This window comes from Coloeus monedula, assembly GCF_965178545.1.
Source record: "Coloeus monedula genome assembly, chromosome: 10".
Classification (NCBI taxonomy): Eukaryota; Metazoa; Chordata; class Aves; order Passeriformes; family Corvidae; genus Coloeus; species Coloeus monedula.
Genome location: NC_138790.1, coordinates 20,846,215 through 20,863,065, shown reverse-complemented (window position 1 = coordinate 20,863,065; position 16,851 = coordinate 20,846,215). Strand labels below are relative to the sequence as shown.

Here is a 16,851-nt window from a genome sequence, read left to right as displayed (position 1 = left end):
GCTATATTTCTATATCTATATACTTGTCCTGGTCAATCATTTGGGCCACTTGAATTTGATATTACTCAGGCACATTCCCTGTTTTGGAGTCCTTTTCTTGTTATCTGAACATATTTTTAGAATGTTTTTTTTCCCAGTCCTTTTTCGACAGATGTAATTTAGAGACCTATAAATCTGTGCAATGACTCAAAACAACAGAATTCACAGGAGATGGGAAAGATGTCATTTTCCTTTTCACAACTGCATATTTGCCTCTGCGAATTGTTTGCTCAGATGCTGCTTTAACACTCAGATTTGTGTTTGCATCATTACATCGTTGGGCATCTCCCTGATTATGTTCAAGTGGATGATGTTTGGCCAAGCAAGGGCTATAAGTACTTTGTGAAAGAGCATTTATTATAATCTAGAAAATAGAGTTTTGCCCGACATTTTTGAAAGTTCAAGTGTTTTCTTGATGCAGTGGATGACCTCCTCTTGTACATATGAATGATTGTTTTGCTCGTTGAGGTAGATGTCTTTTTTATTGTTATACATGTCTGGAATGTCCCTGTGGTCAGTTTGGGTCCCCTCTCCTGGCTGTGTCTCCTTCCACCCTCCCAGGCACTCCCAGCTTACTTGGAGTAGGAAAAGCAGAAAAGGCCTTGGCTCTGTGCAAGCCCTGCTCAGCAATAACAAAAACATCTCTTATTATCACCCCTGTGTTCAGCACAAATCCAAAACACAGCCCCATAACAGCCACCCCAGCCAAAACCAGCACAGTTCTGAATCATGAATTCTGACTTGGAAGACTGAAAATGGTAGGCTGTTTTCTGGATATTTTGTTTTGATGCAGCCAAGCTAAATCTAAAATTGAAACAATTGGACAAAGTGGAAACACCTATCTCTAGGGAATTAAAATATCAAATGTATTATGTTATAAAATGAAATATTTTGATTTTACTTAAATTCTAAAGCATTTACATGTAGTGTTTCAGTCCAGTTGACCCACATTCTGTCTTTGGTGGTGTTTGCATTCACAGGACATTGTTCTTAGGAGATGATATTTCAGACAGGAGATGCCTTTACTTCTCTGGGTGTGTGGTATAACTCCTGTTTTGCTGTTGTTCACACTGAGCCTCTGAGCTCCCCCAGCTGTCTGGTCCCTCTCCTGCCGAGCTGAGGCGGATCCATCCCTGCCACTGCTGTCCTGCAGAGCCTGGTTTTGTACAAAGTGCTTTTAGACACCTTCTGTGAGCTCCAGGCTTCTCCAGGCTTAATGCTTGTAGCTACTCTAGGAGGGAATGCCTGGATTTAATTCAGTGTGATATAAATGATATAAAGGCCACTGAAGGAGGACACTTTGCAGCCTCTGGATGTCTTGTGTTCATTCTCTGTGTTTCAGAGAAGCCAAGGAAACTTCCACTCAGCCTTGAGAATTTGTTGAGTTCAGACACAATGGGACTGGATTCTGACATAAACCCCTTTCACTGAAAATTTTAAGGCCGAGTTTAAATCTCACTATTATAATTTTCTGTGTACATATGTAGCTTATGATTTATTTTTTTAAGATACCACATCACAGCTGAGTAATTCTGTTTTGTTTAGTTTATCCTCAGTCTATGTAATTTGTAAATGTATATTTGCATGAATAATTACCTCTGAATAAGCTAAACCAAGCAGGCTGGCAAATACAGATTGCTGTTTTTTCTTAGGAAAGTATGAGCAATGTGACTTTATGCTTTAGGGACTAATGCTACTAAACAGCGTTGCAGTTAACTCTTAAAAGGGAGGGGTATAAATAATATTAAACACATACAAGAAAGAATAATTAGGATTTAAAATTTTGTCACTAGTGAAGTGGCAAGCAATCAGCACTACTTAATGGAAGTTTGAAATAATATTTCTGTTAGTATTTTACGCATCTAATGATCTCATGTCCTTCAGTTTTTTGTAACAAAAGGCACTGTTCTTAGAGATTCTAAAATAAAAAAAAATCAGTTTTATGCATATGAAAATAATGATGTTTTATGTCAGAAACTTAGAAAGCTAGATTTGTGTTTGTTATATAAAATATAGTAAAAAAGTTAGAAGGAAAATATAGTGAGAAAAGATGAAAAAAACCTACCCTAATATGTCGTTTGGATATCTTGCTGGACATCCTAAGAAGTAATATTTAAATACTAGTTTTGCCTTTTGGGAAACAGAGGATGTGATTGGGAACAGAGGTGAGGAGTATGAAAATTAAAATAAGGAAAAATAAAGTAAGAAAAAAAAAGGAAACTGGGCTGTGTCAGCTCAGATTTATTTGGGGCTCTGTAAGCATAAAACACAGAAGAGCTTCTCTTCTGTAGGCTGTAAAAAGGCTTCAATCTTGGTTCAGTCTCCCTCAGAGTTGGTTGGAAAAAAACTGCTGCAATAAACTGTAAGAAGCAGGGAAGCAAACAAGTTTAACCTCAGTGTCTTTCCAAAAATGGTCCTGGAACAGCAAAATCAACCTGTGAGAGCAGCTTCAGGAGAACCCTGTCTGGATGGGGCTGTGTGAGCTGGACAGGTGGGACGAGGAGGAAGAGTGGACATAGAATGTGTCTGTGGCTGAACTTGGTCTGCAAGGCCATCAAACTGAGGTTAGGGGACATCTTTTGTCTCCTGTTTTAGTATAAATTACAGTTTTAGCTGCCACTTTAATGCAGTGTGCAATTTTATGGAATAAAACGTAGACACAGAGAGCCCTTTCTGACTGTAAGCTGACACTGTGAGTCATATTGTATTAAAATACTCCAGAATTCTATTATAGGAGCAGGAATATTGAAGCAAAGAAATGAAAGCCTCCATAGGTTTATGCTAGCAACCATGAAGAAAAGATGTCACAAATCTGTTTGAGGAGCAGGGCTTGTAGGTAAAACACATAGTAATATTGAAGTTCTCTGATTTAAATCATCCCAGACATCGTTGGTCAGAAGCATCTCTTAGTCTTGTAACAGAGAAAAATCAGCTTCAGTTAATCCAGATATGTAATTATTTACTTTTTTTGGGCTCAGACAGGGTCTCTGTTACTCTTTTTGCCTGGAACCAAGTGAAGGACAAAAGTTGAAAGATGGCTTTGGTTATTAACATTTCTGTAGAAATACAGTGAGTATGTAAAAGATAGCTTTGGCTGGGTATTTTGTCTCTGGTGTGCTCAGCAGTACCCTGGGGGAGGCTTGGGTGGTGGCAATCACAGGGAGACAGCTGTGGCTCCCTGATTATTGAAGGATGCTTTTGGCTGGAGTGGGAACAGCTCTGGTCAGACAGTGTAACAGAGTTTACACCAACAAAAGATTTGGCACAACTCCCTTATCTCCCCTATTCTTCCTTCCTTATCTCTAATTTTAAAGATCGGCTAATTTTGTATTTGCAGCTTTCTTCACGTTTGTTGATGTCCAGCTTTGATCTACAACCAGCTTGAGTTTACTTTTATGCTCTGCTGAATGCTGCCTTCAGCCTCAATTTCAGAGCTGTGCAAATAAATTATAGCGATGTGTTTAATTAAAGTTCGCCTCATGTCCTGATTGCAGACTGTTGCCTTCTCAGATACAATTTGCAAATATATTTTGGAGTTTTATTTTAGGCAGGATGACTAGTTGAAGGTTATTTAATTGTGATTGATTGTGCATTGGATGTTTCTGCTGCCTTTTATTTTGTGAACAACCTGAAAATAGTAGCTGAACGTTGAAGGACAAATGAAGGGCGTTGGCCTGGATGAAAGGAGAGGATGTAGTGAGTCTGAACAGTGACATAACTGAGGGTTGATGCTTCTAGAATTGCATGTGTGCTTTTTGGAGAAATTGTCTTAAATCTCATGAATAAACAATATTTATTAATATTAAATATTTATTTTTCTTCAGTACTTAGAGTTTCTTTAGGGAATCTCTTTGTGAAACCTTTTGGTGGGTAGGCAGGCAGGAACTGTGAATATGAGAATATGAGGAATATGAGCTTGACTGTGTTATTTTCATACCTGCAGCTTCCACAGTCCTGACCTCCCCTACAGTTTGTACAGAATCCATTCATTAATACAGGTCAGCAGCTTGGTATTTGATAAAATACATCCATTGTTTGAGGTTACTGAGCTGTGGCACTAACAGCAGGTAGCATGAAGAGGAGAAGGCTTTTCACCACAGCCATTCTGTGTGCTGCTTTGGGTTTGTTTTCTGCCAAGCTTTTAAGAGCTCAGTTTAAGAGCTGCTTTCTTACCTGCACTGACTCCATCCTCGTTTTGGTGGTTGTGAGAAGCATCCCTTCCTGGGTGTGCCACCTTTGAGTTTTGTGTTGGGTTTTGGTTTTGTTTTTTTCTGTTGTTTCTTCCCTCAGTCTTTTTGCTTCCTTGTGTGCCCCTGGCAAATCGGCCACAATCTGCCTGCCAGCCAGTGTGTTGGGTATACATGTATAATGCTGTTATTAAATCCTTCTCCTCAGTCAAGTGAACTGATGAGAATGTGATAAGACAAACATATTTCTATTATTATTTTCAAACTGTTTATCTTACTTCTTTTTAATTGCCTCAGAATTTGCAAGAAAGCAAGGTTTAAAAATAGTATCCAGCATCTTCAAGGCCCCAGCTGTCACCTGCTTCATATAGTTATTCATATTTTTCCTTTGCAAGACCTATTTTCCTCTCTGTCATCCATGACTGGATGAAGTATGCTCTTTTATTCTGTTTCTTTTTGGCGATAAGTAGAAGAAATTAGGATAAAAATCCATGACTGTGTTGATTGTGGCATTTTTAGTGTTTGTCTTTTCTGCTTTGGGGTGATTCTATTAGAACTTTTAAGATAGAATGTTTACAACTCAGTGAGCATCATCTCGAGACTTAGAAACTAATAAGTTGTCTAACATAAAATAATTACTTTTCCTAAAAATGTTTGTTTTATCACCTACCCCTACTTCATTTCATGCATGGGGGAATACTACTGAACTCCACAATGCACATCACAATTTGTTCCTAAATAGTCATATCTTTCAAACAGCATAGCTTGAAACGATTTGAGGAGTAAGTGCCTAATTCAGATGGATAAAACAACTCATTCTTTAGCAGTTTCCCAGTTTTAGGGTAAGAGGATTTACTGTGGCATAGCTAAACCAGGAAGACAAGTGCTCTTTTTCAGCACCTGATAAAAGGATGAGTTCTCTTTTGTTTTTGAACAGAATTATCGTGGCCACATGAAAGCAGTTTATCAAATATGGGTAGTTGGGGGTGGGGTATTTCGCTTTTCCAAAAGCTGGTATGTGTAAAATGAGGATTATGTCATGTTGTAAGCATTTCTAAAAAAAGAAAAAGAAATAATAGGAAATTTAATCTTTATTCATTTCTGGAGGTATTAGGAATGTTGTGACTAAAACAGGCCTTCATGCATCATAAATGGTCTGTCAGCTTCTGAGTGGATTATTAAGAAGGTAGAAATCTGGATTCAATAGAATTCCATTATTTTGAAGTTGTATTTTTTCAATATTTTATTTTATATTAGAAGTAAGAGTCCCAATTAGTTGAGCCCCAGTCCATTAAATAAAACAGAAACTCACTACTCTGAGCTAGTATTGCTGTACTATATTTGATGAGATTTCATTAATACTGCAAACTATTTTGCTTTTTATTACAAATTTTACTCAAGTGTTCAGGTGCAGAATAAAGGAAGGGGTAAGAATAATTTTTATTACTGTTTTCATAATTGAACGTGTACCTGTTACTTTCTGGATTGTATTGCCAAAATGTTATGACTTTGTTCTAATCTCTTGCAGTGAGGTATTGACTTCATTTGGCCAGAAATGAGCCATGTGTAGTTTTACTCAAGAGAAGATTTGATTCAATTTTTTTTGTCATTTTAGCTGAAGTTAGAGCTGAGATAAGCTGTGCAGGTCTCTGGGTGCTAGGCTAAATGTTTCCAGAATGTGATAACCTTTGAGCTTTGACACATCCACATTCCATGTGGAAGTTGTGTGATGAGAGCACGTGAAACTCTGTTACATTATACCCAGCTGCTTCATTATGCAATGAGTTCTTACATGAACTCTCAATATATGAATGTATTTAACAGCTTTGGCATTGGGGCTTGTTTTTAAAATTTGAAGCAAAGCACATGCTTTGCAGAGTGTTTGGGGCAGCAGGGAGTCAACTTCTGGTTTCCACATAATTAAAAAATGAGCTGTGCTTTTTTGCAGGGCCTCCTATTCTGCCTCTCTCTTGTTGAGCACATGTTGCCTGGGAAAGACCAGTGGGCCGCTCTTGAAGATGCAGTTTGCATCCATAAATTAACTAAGAACATCCAAGGGCAGTTCCTAAACACATTCATAATTGTGCAAACATGTAGTTTGGTTGTTTACAGAGCAGTGGATAGCACCCTGGAGAAGCAGTGAGCAAAAGGGATGTGCAGAGAAGCAGCACATGAATGTAGATGGGCAGAGAGCTCGTTTCCACCCAGGCATCCTGGAGAAGCAAATGGTCTGATACTTTGTTATCTTACATATTTGGGTATTGATTTTGCCTCAGGAAAAGTCAGTGTGCTTTCTCTCATACAAATGATGAAAGCGCTGTTTTTTGCTTTTGGAGGATAGGTAGGGAAGGCATTGGGTCCAAAGGAATTAGAGGTATCCCTAGGAATGAACCTAGATATAACCTCCCATAACCTCTCAAGCCATGAGACTTCTGAGACACTAATAATTATTGTATCTAATGGCATACGTGTAGGTAAAAATTAAAATAAAGATGAGACCTACAGAAGGAGGTAAGAATTTTATGAACTTAAGGAAGTACCCTGGTTAAAACCCTTTCCTTATCTGAGATTAATTCTTTAAAACTGGAGGCATGAGATTAGGTAAAACATAAAATACCTTTGCCTAGTATGAAATCTTCACTTGATTTTATCCTATTTTTCAAATACTGTGGTCAGACAGGAAAAAAAATTACATTGACTGAATAGTTTTCTAGTTCTTTAGATATCAAAACCCCCATATATTTCAGAAGAAACAGTATGAAGTGAGAGCTTTCCTGTTCTACGTTTCATTATTTGGTGTTAAATCTGATGTTTGCCTGTTCAAAAGTATCTTATAACTTTGGCTGGCCTTTCCAAATACTTGGTTTGTACAGCACTGATGACATGTTACAGACTTGGAAACTCATCTGAAGAATTTAGAAGAATTTAATAAAACAGGAATCCTGGCAAAGTTTTTGTATGGTTTCAACTTGAATGTTGAGACGCAAACTCACTCAGATACAGTTTTTTTAAGGGTAAATACTTTCCTAAAATACCCATGTTCAGGAATCTACTAAAATTTCACACATCCTACACATCCAGAACAACTGTTGCTAGAATTTAAATAGTTTGTGTAGGGATACTCAAAATCAGAACTGTTGCCTTTGGCAATGAATCCATACTTCAATTACAAAACTGTACTGGAAGAGAAAACTTTCCCGTGTTGTACTGCTGCTCTTATTTTAATTTTTAAACACTGATGTAATATTCTTGTGTCTTCTTGTACTTGTCTTTTTATGTGAGCACTTTTATGTGGGATTTAGAGGTTCCAGAATGTCCTCAATGATGTCCTGAGAGCAAACATTCTAAAATAGTAATGTACAAGACTGATTATCCTCTTGCCTTGTTTTCACCAGAATTTGTTGTTATGAATGTGTGAGAAAAATAACCTTGGTCATTCTTAAATTACATATTTTAAAAAATCCTTGAAAACCCATCTTGAAAAATTTTTCCATCACTGCCAGTGTTTGACATTTAATAATAACTTAGAAATTGTACTATATTTTCTCACAGAGTCCTAACTGAAGAGCTGAAGATCTTTCTGCTCCAAACACTTTTAGTTTGAAGCAACTCCAAATAATTTGAAAATTTGCACTAATAGAAAAGTGTACACATCAGAGCATAGTCTGTTACCACTCTTGTTATCTGTGTATAATGCTTGGATAACTGATGGGTTAAAAACAAATACTTCAATAGTTAGGTAAGCTTGCTCAAGAGTCACGTGAGACCACAAAATAAAACTGTATTTTCAGAAGTGACCAGTATAATCACTCATTTCCTAAAATACTTTACAAGACTCTGATTCCTTTCAAGAAAATAAACAGAAGTGAATTAGTATCCGTTAAGTTTTAAATAAATTCTTGTAGCTAATGAGGGGAAGTTCTCATCAGAATCAGCATCATTTATAACCACTGGGGGGAAAAAAAAGAGTTTATCACAGCTGTTGAATTGTGAATTAAAACTGCAAAAAGTTATCTGTCAGATTGAACTTTCAAGGTCTTTGCTATTACAGATATTGATGATTAGAAGTTGGGGTAAGGCAATTGCAGGACTCTGCTCTTGTGCTTATGCAAACAACTTTGTTTCCATGCAAGGAGCACCCTCAGTGATGTGTGTTTGTATGTGTAGCCTGAACTTTGTCTCCTCTTTGCAGGCAGAGCTTGTTGATGTCCAGTATGGGACCATGGAAGACCTGATCCAGATTCAAGCCATCACAAATGTGACCAAAAAAATTGCACTTTTGAAGCTCGGACAATCACCTTTGCTTTACAAGGTTGGTTCCACATCAGCTGAATTATTCATTTGTTGGGGTTTTTTTTGTTTTTGTTTCACTTTCAAAATACCGAAACAAAGAATTTCCCATTTCCCCCCCCAGTAAGTCAGGACTTACTGGCATTCATATTCTTCCTCAAGGCTTCCCACTTCACTCTGCAGTGCCTTTTATGTGCTGTTCATTTTGCTGCATATCTCGCAGTGCCCCAGTACTCTGCGGTATTTTCTCTGGGTGTACTAGAAGCCTTTTGACAAAAAAAGAAGTCAGTGAAAGAAATAATAAAGCAGAAGGGATTGTGTCTGGGGAGGGTGTACATGGGTGCATGTGTATCCATCTTCTCCAACTCCAACCCTGGAAGAGAGCACAGAGCAGGAGCTCATTAATCCCCTTTTGCATTAAACATAATAGACTCAACAGATAAACCACATTTAAACTCTAAACGTGCAGTAACTGCCTTCAGTTGGAAATATCTTATAAACAAAAATGCTGGTTTGACTTTCAGAAAATACAGAAAGTATAGTAGCTCAGTAAATGCTTAAACAATTCGTTCCCAATTCACAAAAGCAATTATGAAAGAGCAGTGACTCCAGATCTTGCAATTAAGTGAATCGGGACCTGCTCTGTTGGCCACAGAAAGCCCAGCTGGGACTTCAACACAGATTCAGAAAACAACCACTTAACGTTTTTTCTATAGGAATAAAATTTGTCTCAATAAAAATGCCATTTTCAGCTGAGTAGCTTTAGCTGTTTATTTAAATTATTTAGATGCAATTTAATTATGCCTGTGAAAGGTCAGTTGTCATTGCTGGGACTCGGTTGTTGCCCATCATTTCCAGCAATAGATCTGATCATGCATTTCACTGCTGACAAAGCCAATGAAACAGCAATCAGGGCTCATAAAGTAGGGATTTGATAAAGATGTAAAGTTTGCTGTAACAACACTGTCTGTGAGATGGACTTTTTACCAATTTGTGTTCCTGTGAACACTCACTGTGTCTGAATTACTGAGCCGAGCAGCCTGAAGGAGTAGGGAAAAGCAGGAGGTGCTGAGGATGAGGAGCATCTCAGGAGCTTTTTTGTGGGTTGGCTGTAGCCTGGTCCCAAAGATGTGCTTATTTAATGGCTGAGGTGCATTAGCTACATTTCTGGTGCTCCAAAAGAATCAATTTTGCATATTCAGAGTCTGTTATACAGCACAAACCAAAGTGTGTAGCATGATCAGGAGATTGACTCCAATGTGTGTTCAGGGTCTGAGCTAAAATTACAACCACCCAAACCTACTTTCTGTGCTCTCCTCACACAGGTAGAAAGCTTGCCCTTTTTCTTGAGGCTCTAAGCTACCCTTTTTTAGAATATGATACATATATTATATATATATATATATATATATTAGAGATGTTTATATATTTGTGTCTTTTCGGCAGTGAAATAATTGTAAGCCTTACTTTGCTCGTAAGTATCAGAAAAGGTGTAGAAACATTATCAGAAGTAGATGCTCCTTTCCTAAGGAATATTTGATGTGAAATACTGCCTTAAACTGCAAGTCCTGCTGGTTTAAATGGGCCCAGTATGTCTCTGCTGAATCCACTTTTTGTATCTTTTTTCCCCCCAATGTTTATGTTTCTGTACTCACTGAGTCTCACATTCCTGTTTTAGCAGATACTGCCCTGTCCCTATATTTTCCTTATCTCTGCCTTCCATGTGCTTGGTTTTACATGACATTAAAACAGAGCAGTAGTTCGTAAGAGAGCTGTTTCTATATATACATATAAATTAGTGGGTTTCTTTCCAATTTTTGTATTTAACTTGCATTTTTCATGGGTTAATTTCCTTTAATTTTTCATTATTATTACTTTGTATTATACAAGTATCTCACTCTGGATTTGAATCTTATTATTACAGACCCTGCACTGAGGTTTCATCTTCATAACAGTTTCTAATTATGTCTTTATTTTTCAGTTGTATCTCCTTTGCACAGTTATGCTTTTTGTTTTTCCCTCTCTCTTTACTGCTGTTTTTCATGTGGGTTTTTTTTTCTATTTTCCCCTTTTGTGTATTTAATTTGTCTTTTTAAAAATTTTTGACTGTTCTTTCTCTTCATACTGAGTCCATTGGAAAAAACCTGAAGGAAATAATAAACTACTGCTGCCAGAAAAAAAAATCACCATGAAAACTGAACAACATTTCTTTTGTTCTTACATCACATTAAGACAAAGGATGTGCTGGTAGAAAAGAGCTTCATGTTCAAGGGGATAATTTACAGAAATAAGTCCAAGGGATGGAAATTTGCATATTTGGAAAAATAATTGTATAAATGACAGTATTTTTGCAGTAGAGGTTTAGTTTATAGAGATTGGATAAGGTACAAAATTGGGGGAGGATTAAGGTTGGAGTTTCTACTTTCAGTCTTTCAGACTGGGCCTATCTCTTATATCTTTAGACAGAGAAACTGAAAACAACAGACAGAGTTCAGAGCTTGGAGTAATTTGAAATTGGAATGTACAGGGAATTTGGAGTATTCAGAAAAGCCTGAAGTTAATGTGCTGTTAAAATATGCAGTTTAGTCTTAAACATGAGTAATTCTGATTAAATTTCGTAAGGTTCATAAATTTAAGCTGCTTTGTGAGAACAAGATTTGCAGAAATCTGACCTGGAGTTATTTTTGTAATTGGATATGATTTTCACATTTCACTGGGAATGTTGTATTTCTGTTCCACTTGATCAGAACGTGGTTTCTGGCCAGGGTGAGAGGGGCAGCAGCCATGGCAGTGGGCACATGTCCAGCATCACAGAGACACATCTTTGTCCCTTAAGCTGGACCTTTTCAAACAGAGATTGTGTTACTTCAGCCACATCATAAGTTACAGCTATAAAAAGAACATGGACCCTACCTTTATAGCAGGGTATCAACAAGAGCATTGACTCTGTGGGGAAAAAAACCCAAAACAAAATAACAAAGCAAGTAGTTTAAATTGTTGTGATAAAAAATGCTATGTCTTTTTTATATACATACATACATATGGATATATATAGATAGATAGATATTGGAGTGGAGCAGGGGTTTGAGAAGGGGTTTTTACCATTGTTAAAGCACTAGGATCAGTTAGTGAGCAAGATCTATTATAAGATTAATATAAAAAGTGGGGGGAAAGGAATGGGAGAAATGCTTCAAGGGGGAGGTAGCAGCATTGCAAAGGCAGAGTCCTTTTTGAATGCAACTGAAAGGTTCAGGAATTTACTACACCCAGCACCTGGAGTGGCCATTTTCTATAGCATGACAGACTGAGGCAGTGGACTGAGCAGTGGGGCACCCAGGAGCACTCATGTAACAGGAAACTTGGCATAACCAAGTCATTTTGGTCTTGTTAGCCAGAATAATTCACAGTGCTGAAAAACTGACAGAAGGAAAAAATTCAGACTGTTACAAGAACTCCTGAAGGGATCTTGTGACTAATCTGAGATGCTTGTAACATCTGGATTGTTGCTGAATAAAGAGGGGGCTGGATTAAGAAGAAAAATCTTCTTCAGCAGGGAGCTGAAACGAGACAAAATGTAGAAGGAGAAGTGAGGGACAGCTTCTGGAGGGAATTGCCATAAAAAGAACACTTACTTTCTCACACCTTGAAATTGAAAGTGACTGTCTCCTGGTGTTCTGGCTAGAAGGAAAATTTGTGTTTTGGTGGAACTCGGGCTATTGGGGTCACTGGTGGGGTTGAGTAGCTAGTCACAGGAGGTCAGAGCAGACTCCTGATGTCCTTGAACCAGGAGGATCTATACATGTGGCTGGTGAGAGGTGGTGAAGTTTATGACCAGTGATTAAGCAAATCACTCGTGGTGTAGAACACCTCCTTGAGAAAGAGCACCTTGAGTTGCCCACTGTGTTTGTAGACAACATATTCTAATAGTATAAAATGTGTGGTGGCAGAAAGATTGGCAAAAGCACCTTGACAGCACCCAGCTCCTGTCCCTAGAGCACATCTGAGTGTGTGCCACTGCTCTGAGCACGCTAAAGAAGCCAGAGGAGGCTTTTTCAGGGAGAACTGCACAGTGGTTTCCATATCCAGCCTCTGGAAATGCCATTAACAGATTCATTTCTTGAAAAATGTTGTGTGTCTTGATCATGATTTAATCTTTAGGGGCTGCAATTCATGAAAAAGCCATAATTTTTGTCCTAAATTAACTTTTAATAGAGTAACAAAAGCCCCGAAGGCCAAACCACTTCATCTTTAAAATGTTCACATATTAACATTTTTTCTACATCCATTAAATGAAGATGTTGTTCTACTGTGTAAATATCTATATTTATTTTAATAATTTACTGCCTTCGTAAATATTCATAAAATTGCTTTTTAACTGTCATAAAGTTTAAGAATGTGGAGGCTTGGATGTTCATGCAGTGTTATTGGCAGGCCCTTATAGATAAGGATTTGCTAAATGGAAAATACTGAAGATGTCCAGAAAAAAGGCAATTTGCAAAAAGGCTTCAATTTAATAACTGTGTAAGTTTTAAATAAGTTTACTTTTGAAAACGTAATTTCAGTTTTCTACAATGTCTACATTGTTTATTTCCTTCCCTCTGGTACTTTTTATGGCTAGCACATGCAACTGTGGAGATTATAGTTTACATTGTAAATCTCCATTTAACGAGGACCCTCCCTTTCCTTCCATCCCTTCCTCCCTGCCTAGAGATACACAAATATATGTATGTATGTTTATATACGTATATACAGTGTATGCATATAAGTATACAAATAAAAACCATGTTAAAAAACCAACTATTTTTAAGGCAACATAAACACTTTATATGCATTTCATTATTAAGGACATTGGAGTTTTGGTTGGGGGTTTTTTGTGGCTTTTTTTGGACAGTGGAACTTTTTTCCAAGGCTCCTAAAGTCTTTATATACACACATTTTCTATATGAGTGCTGTGGGAGTTTTAATGATATTATATCCCTTCCTAAAGCCCTTCTTGAAAAGTCAAGCCACAGATATGGGCAGTATAAATAAAAATTATAGAAGCATGTAAAACCATACCTGGGGATCTGGATCTGAAGGGATTATCTAGTAGCATCCACTGGAATAGCATCCTGTTTTCAGGTTTTCTCTAACTTAACCATCTTCTTAAAATCTCACTTCGATTCCCAAAATCCTGAGAGTTTCTCTTGATAGTCCATACTGAATTCAGGTTGATTCATTCAAGTTGTTGGTGCAGAGTTTGCTAATTAGCCATTTGTATTTGTACCGAGTATGCTAGTTCTTATTTTGTCTTGAAGGAAGTAGCAGTTGCTTTGTGCTTTCCTTAGCCTTTGTCTCCCCTGAATTTATCAGAGATGCTCTCCTACAAGTTAGTTGCTTTTATTCTTTATCCTTTTTCTCTTCCCCCAAAACTAGATGTAGTGTAGTCATGTTCTTAACCTTCCCCTTCCTCAAACAGCCTCTTTAATCTGTGAGATACCACACAGTCTAAAGAATGGTCCCTTTGCATTTCTTCTCTACTTCCTACATAAATTCTACCTAGGCCTTCAAAAAACTGCACAACAGCCTATACCAAAAAAAGTGTTTATGTAATTGCAATTTCACACTCATCAATCCTGTGTTTTGAATGGTTCTTTTAGTCACCTGTTTGCCTCTTCCTGATTTTGTGATTCATGGAATCATGCATAAGCTGTTTTGATCTTTAGTGATTATCAAGAAATTTTATGTTTGTTTCAAAGAAAGACCATTGGCCTTCCTTCATGAGAAAGTGAGAAATTTGAGAGATTGGTAGGCATAGTTCTCAGTTATATTCCTCCTGCTTTGACTGATAGCAATGCTTTCTCTTGTTCCTTTTGCACAGAAGGAACAAAACATAGTTAATTAGAGAAGCCTGGAGACACCCTGCCTCTGTAACATAAATCTGATCTGGGCTGGGTTGACTAAGAAACGCACCCTCAGCCCACTGAGGAATGTACCAGAGTTAAGAAAACAAGTCACTCCTCACAGATTTATCACTTAATGCTTCATCCTGAAGTCATATTTTAATTCTTTATTGGTAAACTTAGTTTAAAATATAGCTGGGAAAAAAAAAATAAGGTAGAAATTGTGATACATTTTCCCTGCAGTGTGAGGTACTGTGGGAAAGAAAATCATGAAGTCCTAGTGACTTGAGAAGTCTGTAACTGATGATTAAAAAAGCAGTGAAATAGAAAGTCACAAACAGTGGTTTTGTATTCCTGACTGGAACCAGGTCACACTGAGCTGCAGTGTTCAGTTCCTAGAAGGCTGTTAGTATCCAGAATAATTTTTAGCTGAGCATGTCAATTTTCCTCCAATTTCATCCAGCATTTGAAGGATGATGTACTGTGACCTGTGCCACCTAAAAGTGAAACAGTGCCAGTGCAGTTATAAATCCAATCTGTATCTGTCCACGAGTATGAAATAGTTGACAAAAATTTGCTCTCTTACCCCCTTAGTCAAGTGCACTGCAGTAAATTAAAGAGGGAATTCTCACTCCACTTTTTACAGTATAAATGGGAAAAAGTAATTTGCTCTTGTAAGCAGTAAGAAGAATATGTAAGGGGTGGGGTAGGAGAAAAGCAATTGATGTCTGGAAGGAAGCATAATTATAGCACAACTTGTCAATATTCTCTAGTAATTAACATTTTGGTTGCATCAGTAAAAGAACTTCTGGTTATTACTCATTTCCTTTTTGCTTACAAACCCCTGGATTTGTTTGCATGGATGGAGAGATGGGCTATTAGCAGAGTAAACGAGAGGAAATGTAAGTTAATGACCAAAAGTAGGTATTGATTATTCTGCATTTCTGATGCCCCACAGTTTTCCCTGGATGTTTTGAGAAGGCACTGCTGATTTGCAGACTTACTTGTGTTCCCAGCTGGTGTTCCTATTCTCTCTTTGTCTTCTATGTTGATACAGAAATTTCTGAAGTCCTGCTGGTGACTCAAACAGTGAATTCTTCCTGATTTGACTCAGTGCACAGTCCCGTTCTCTTCAGTAACCCTAAACACTTGTATTTCTTTTGGGAAAACGATTCTAAATATTCCTATACTGTTGGGGCCCTGCCCCTGGTCAGCCTCGTTCCCCGTTGGTTGTTTTGTGTTCCCCTGCCCGGCAAGGACCCTCGGGCCCCGTGATTGAGCAGTTCCTTGGCAGATCCTCAGCCATGTAGCTGGAGAAAGAAACATCTCTGAAACATCTACCAAGACTTGGTCCATATTTATTTCTTTCCATGGGCCTCGTTGTCTGATACATCGTGTTGCAGTATCCTCACAGTAACAATATACTCAATTGGCTGTTTAGTTGCACATTCACTACATGTATTGAATGTATCCTTTGAAAAATTAGTCCATCTTCCATAATGGATTGCTATTTCCTGAGGGGAAAGGCTGACAGTATTATAGGAGGTCTCCTCCTTTCAGTGCAGTAAAATCGAGTGAGACACTAAGTGGCTTCCATTCAAACATGGACAATGGCTGACTCATAAAGAATTCATTGTGGGGTCTTCTGAAGCTCTTGTCTGATTTTAGAGGTGTGAAACTCAAGCATAATTTTCTATTTTATCAAGCCCTTAAAAAGTGAATAGTAAATGCAGTCATCCAATTTACTGTGTGAGTGCTGTGTCCTGATAAATGGTGCAAAGTCAACTGAATTGGCTTTTCTGTGAAGCAACTGTTCTGAAGCAGAGCTGACAAAGATACCCATTGTGTACCCTAAATCCACACATGATCCACACTTGTGTGCAGGGCAATGGGAAACACCACTTTGTCTTTCCTTCATAAAATCTAAACCATTTTAATTTGCTCTTCCTGCAGATGCACTGGTCATGCTTCTGCTAGTGGTCTTGGCTCTTTTTTTGTTGCTTATGTAGGGACTGATAAGCATTTTTCTCCTACCCAAGCTGCTAATTGAGCTGGTTTTTTGCATTAGTTGAGCTTGGATTTCACAGAAGAGCCATTGACAGACAAATTATCTGGGCCTTTTCCCAGCTCATGTGTTTCCAGCACATTTCAACCATGGCTGAGAAAGAAGGAAAAGAAAATGGAAGATCCAGGAGCTTTGAGTAGGGATGAGGGGTGAATATATAAAATCTCATCCTGCCAGAACAGATCTACCTGACTTTTGGTTCTTTCAAAGTGTCAGCCACTGGACTGGGTGAAGCAATGCCAGGAATTTTCAGAACTGCCCACTTCAGTAGCTCTGCAGAGGAGAGGCACAGACGAGCACTGTACATCCTGCTTATATTTGATATTTTCTGGAGTAGTGATCAGAGCAAAAGGTCATCTTTCTTCAGGCAACAAGTGTTGTATGAAGT

The 16,851-nt window shown here is 37.9% G+C and overlaps 1 protein-coding gene across 1 annotated transcript in view; it reads left to right on the top strand.

Annotated features, from left to right (window-relative positions):
• The window catches only part of NAALADL2 (N-acetylated alpha-linked acidic dipeptidase like 2), a gene marked incomplete at both ends in the record, with an annotated part of 311,905 nt that overhangs the window by 140,115 nt on the left and 154,939 nt on the right, over positions 1–16,851 (top strand). The window contains one exon of the mRNA XM_082287835.1: positions 8,419–8,538. Coding sequence (XP_082143961.1) covers positions 8,419–8,538 — 120 coding nt within the window. The remainder of the gene's footprint in view (positions 1–8,418; positions 8,539–16,851) is intronic.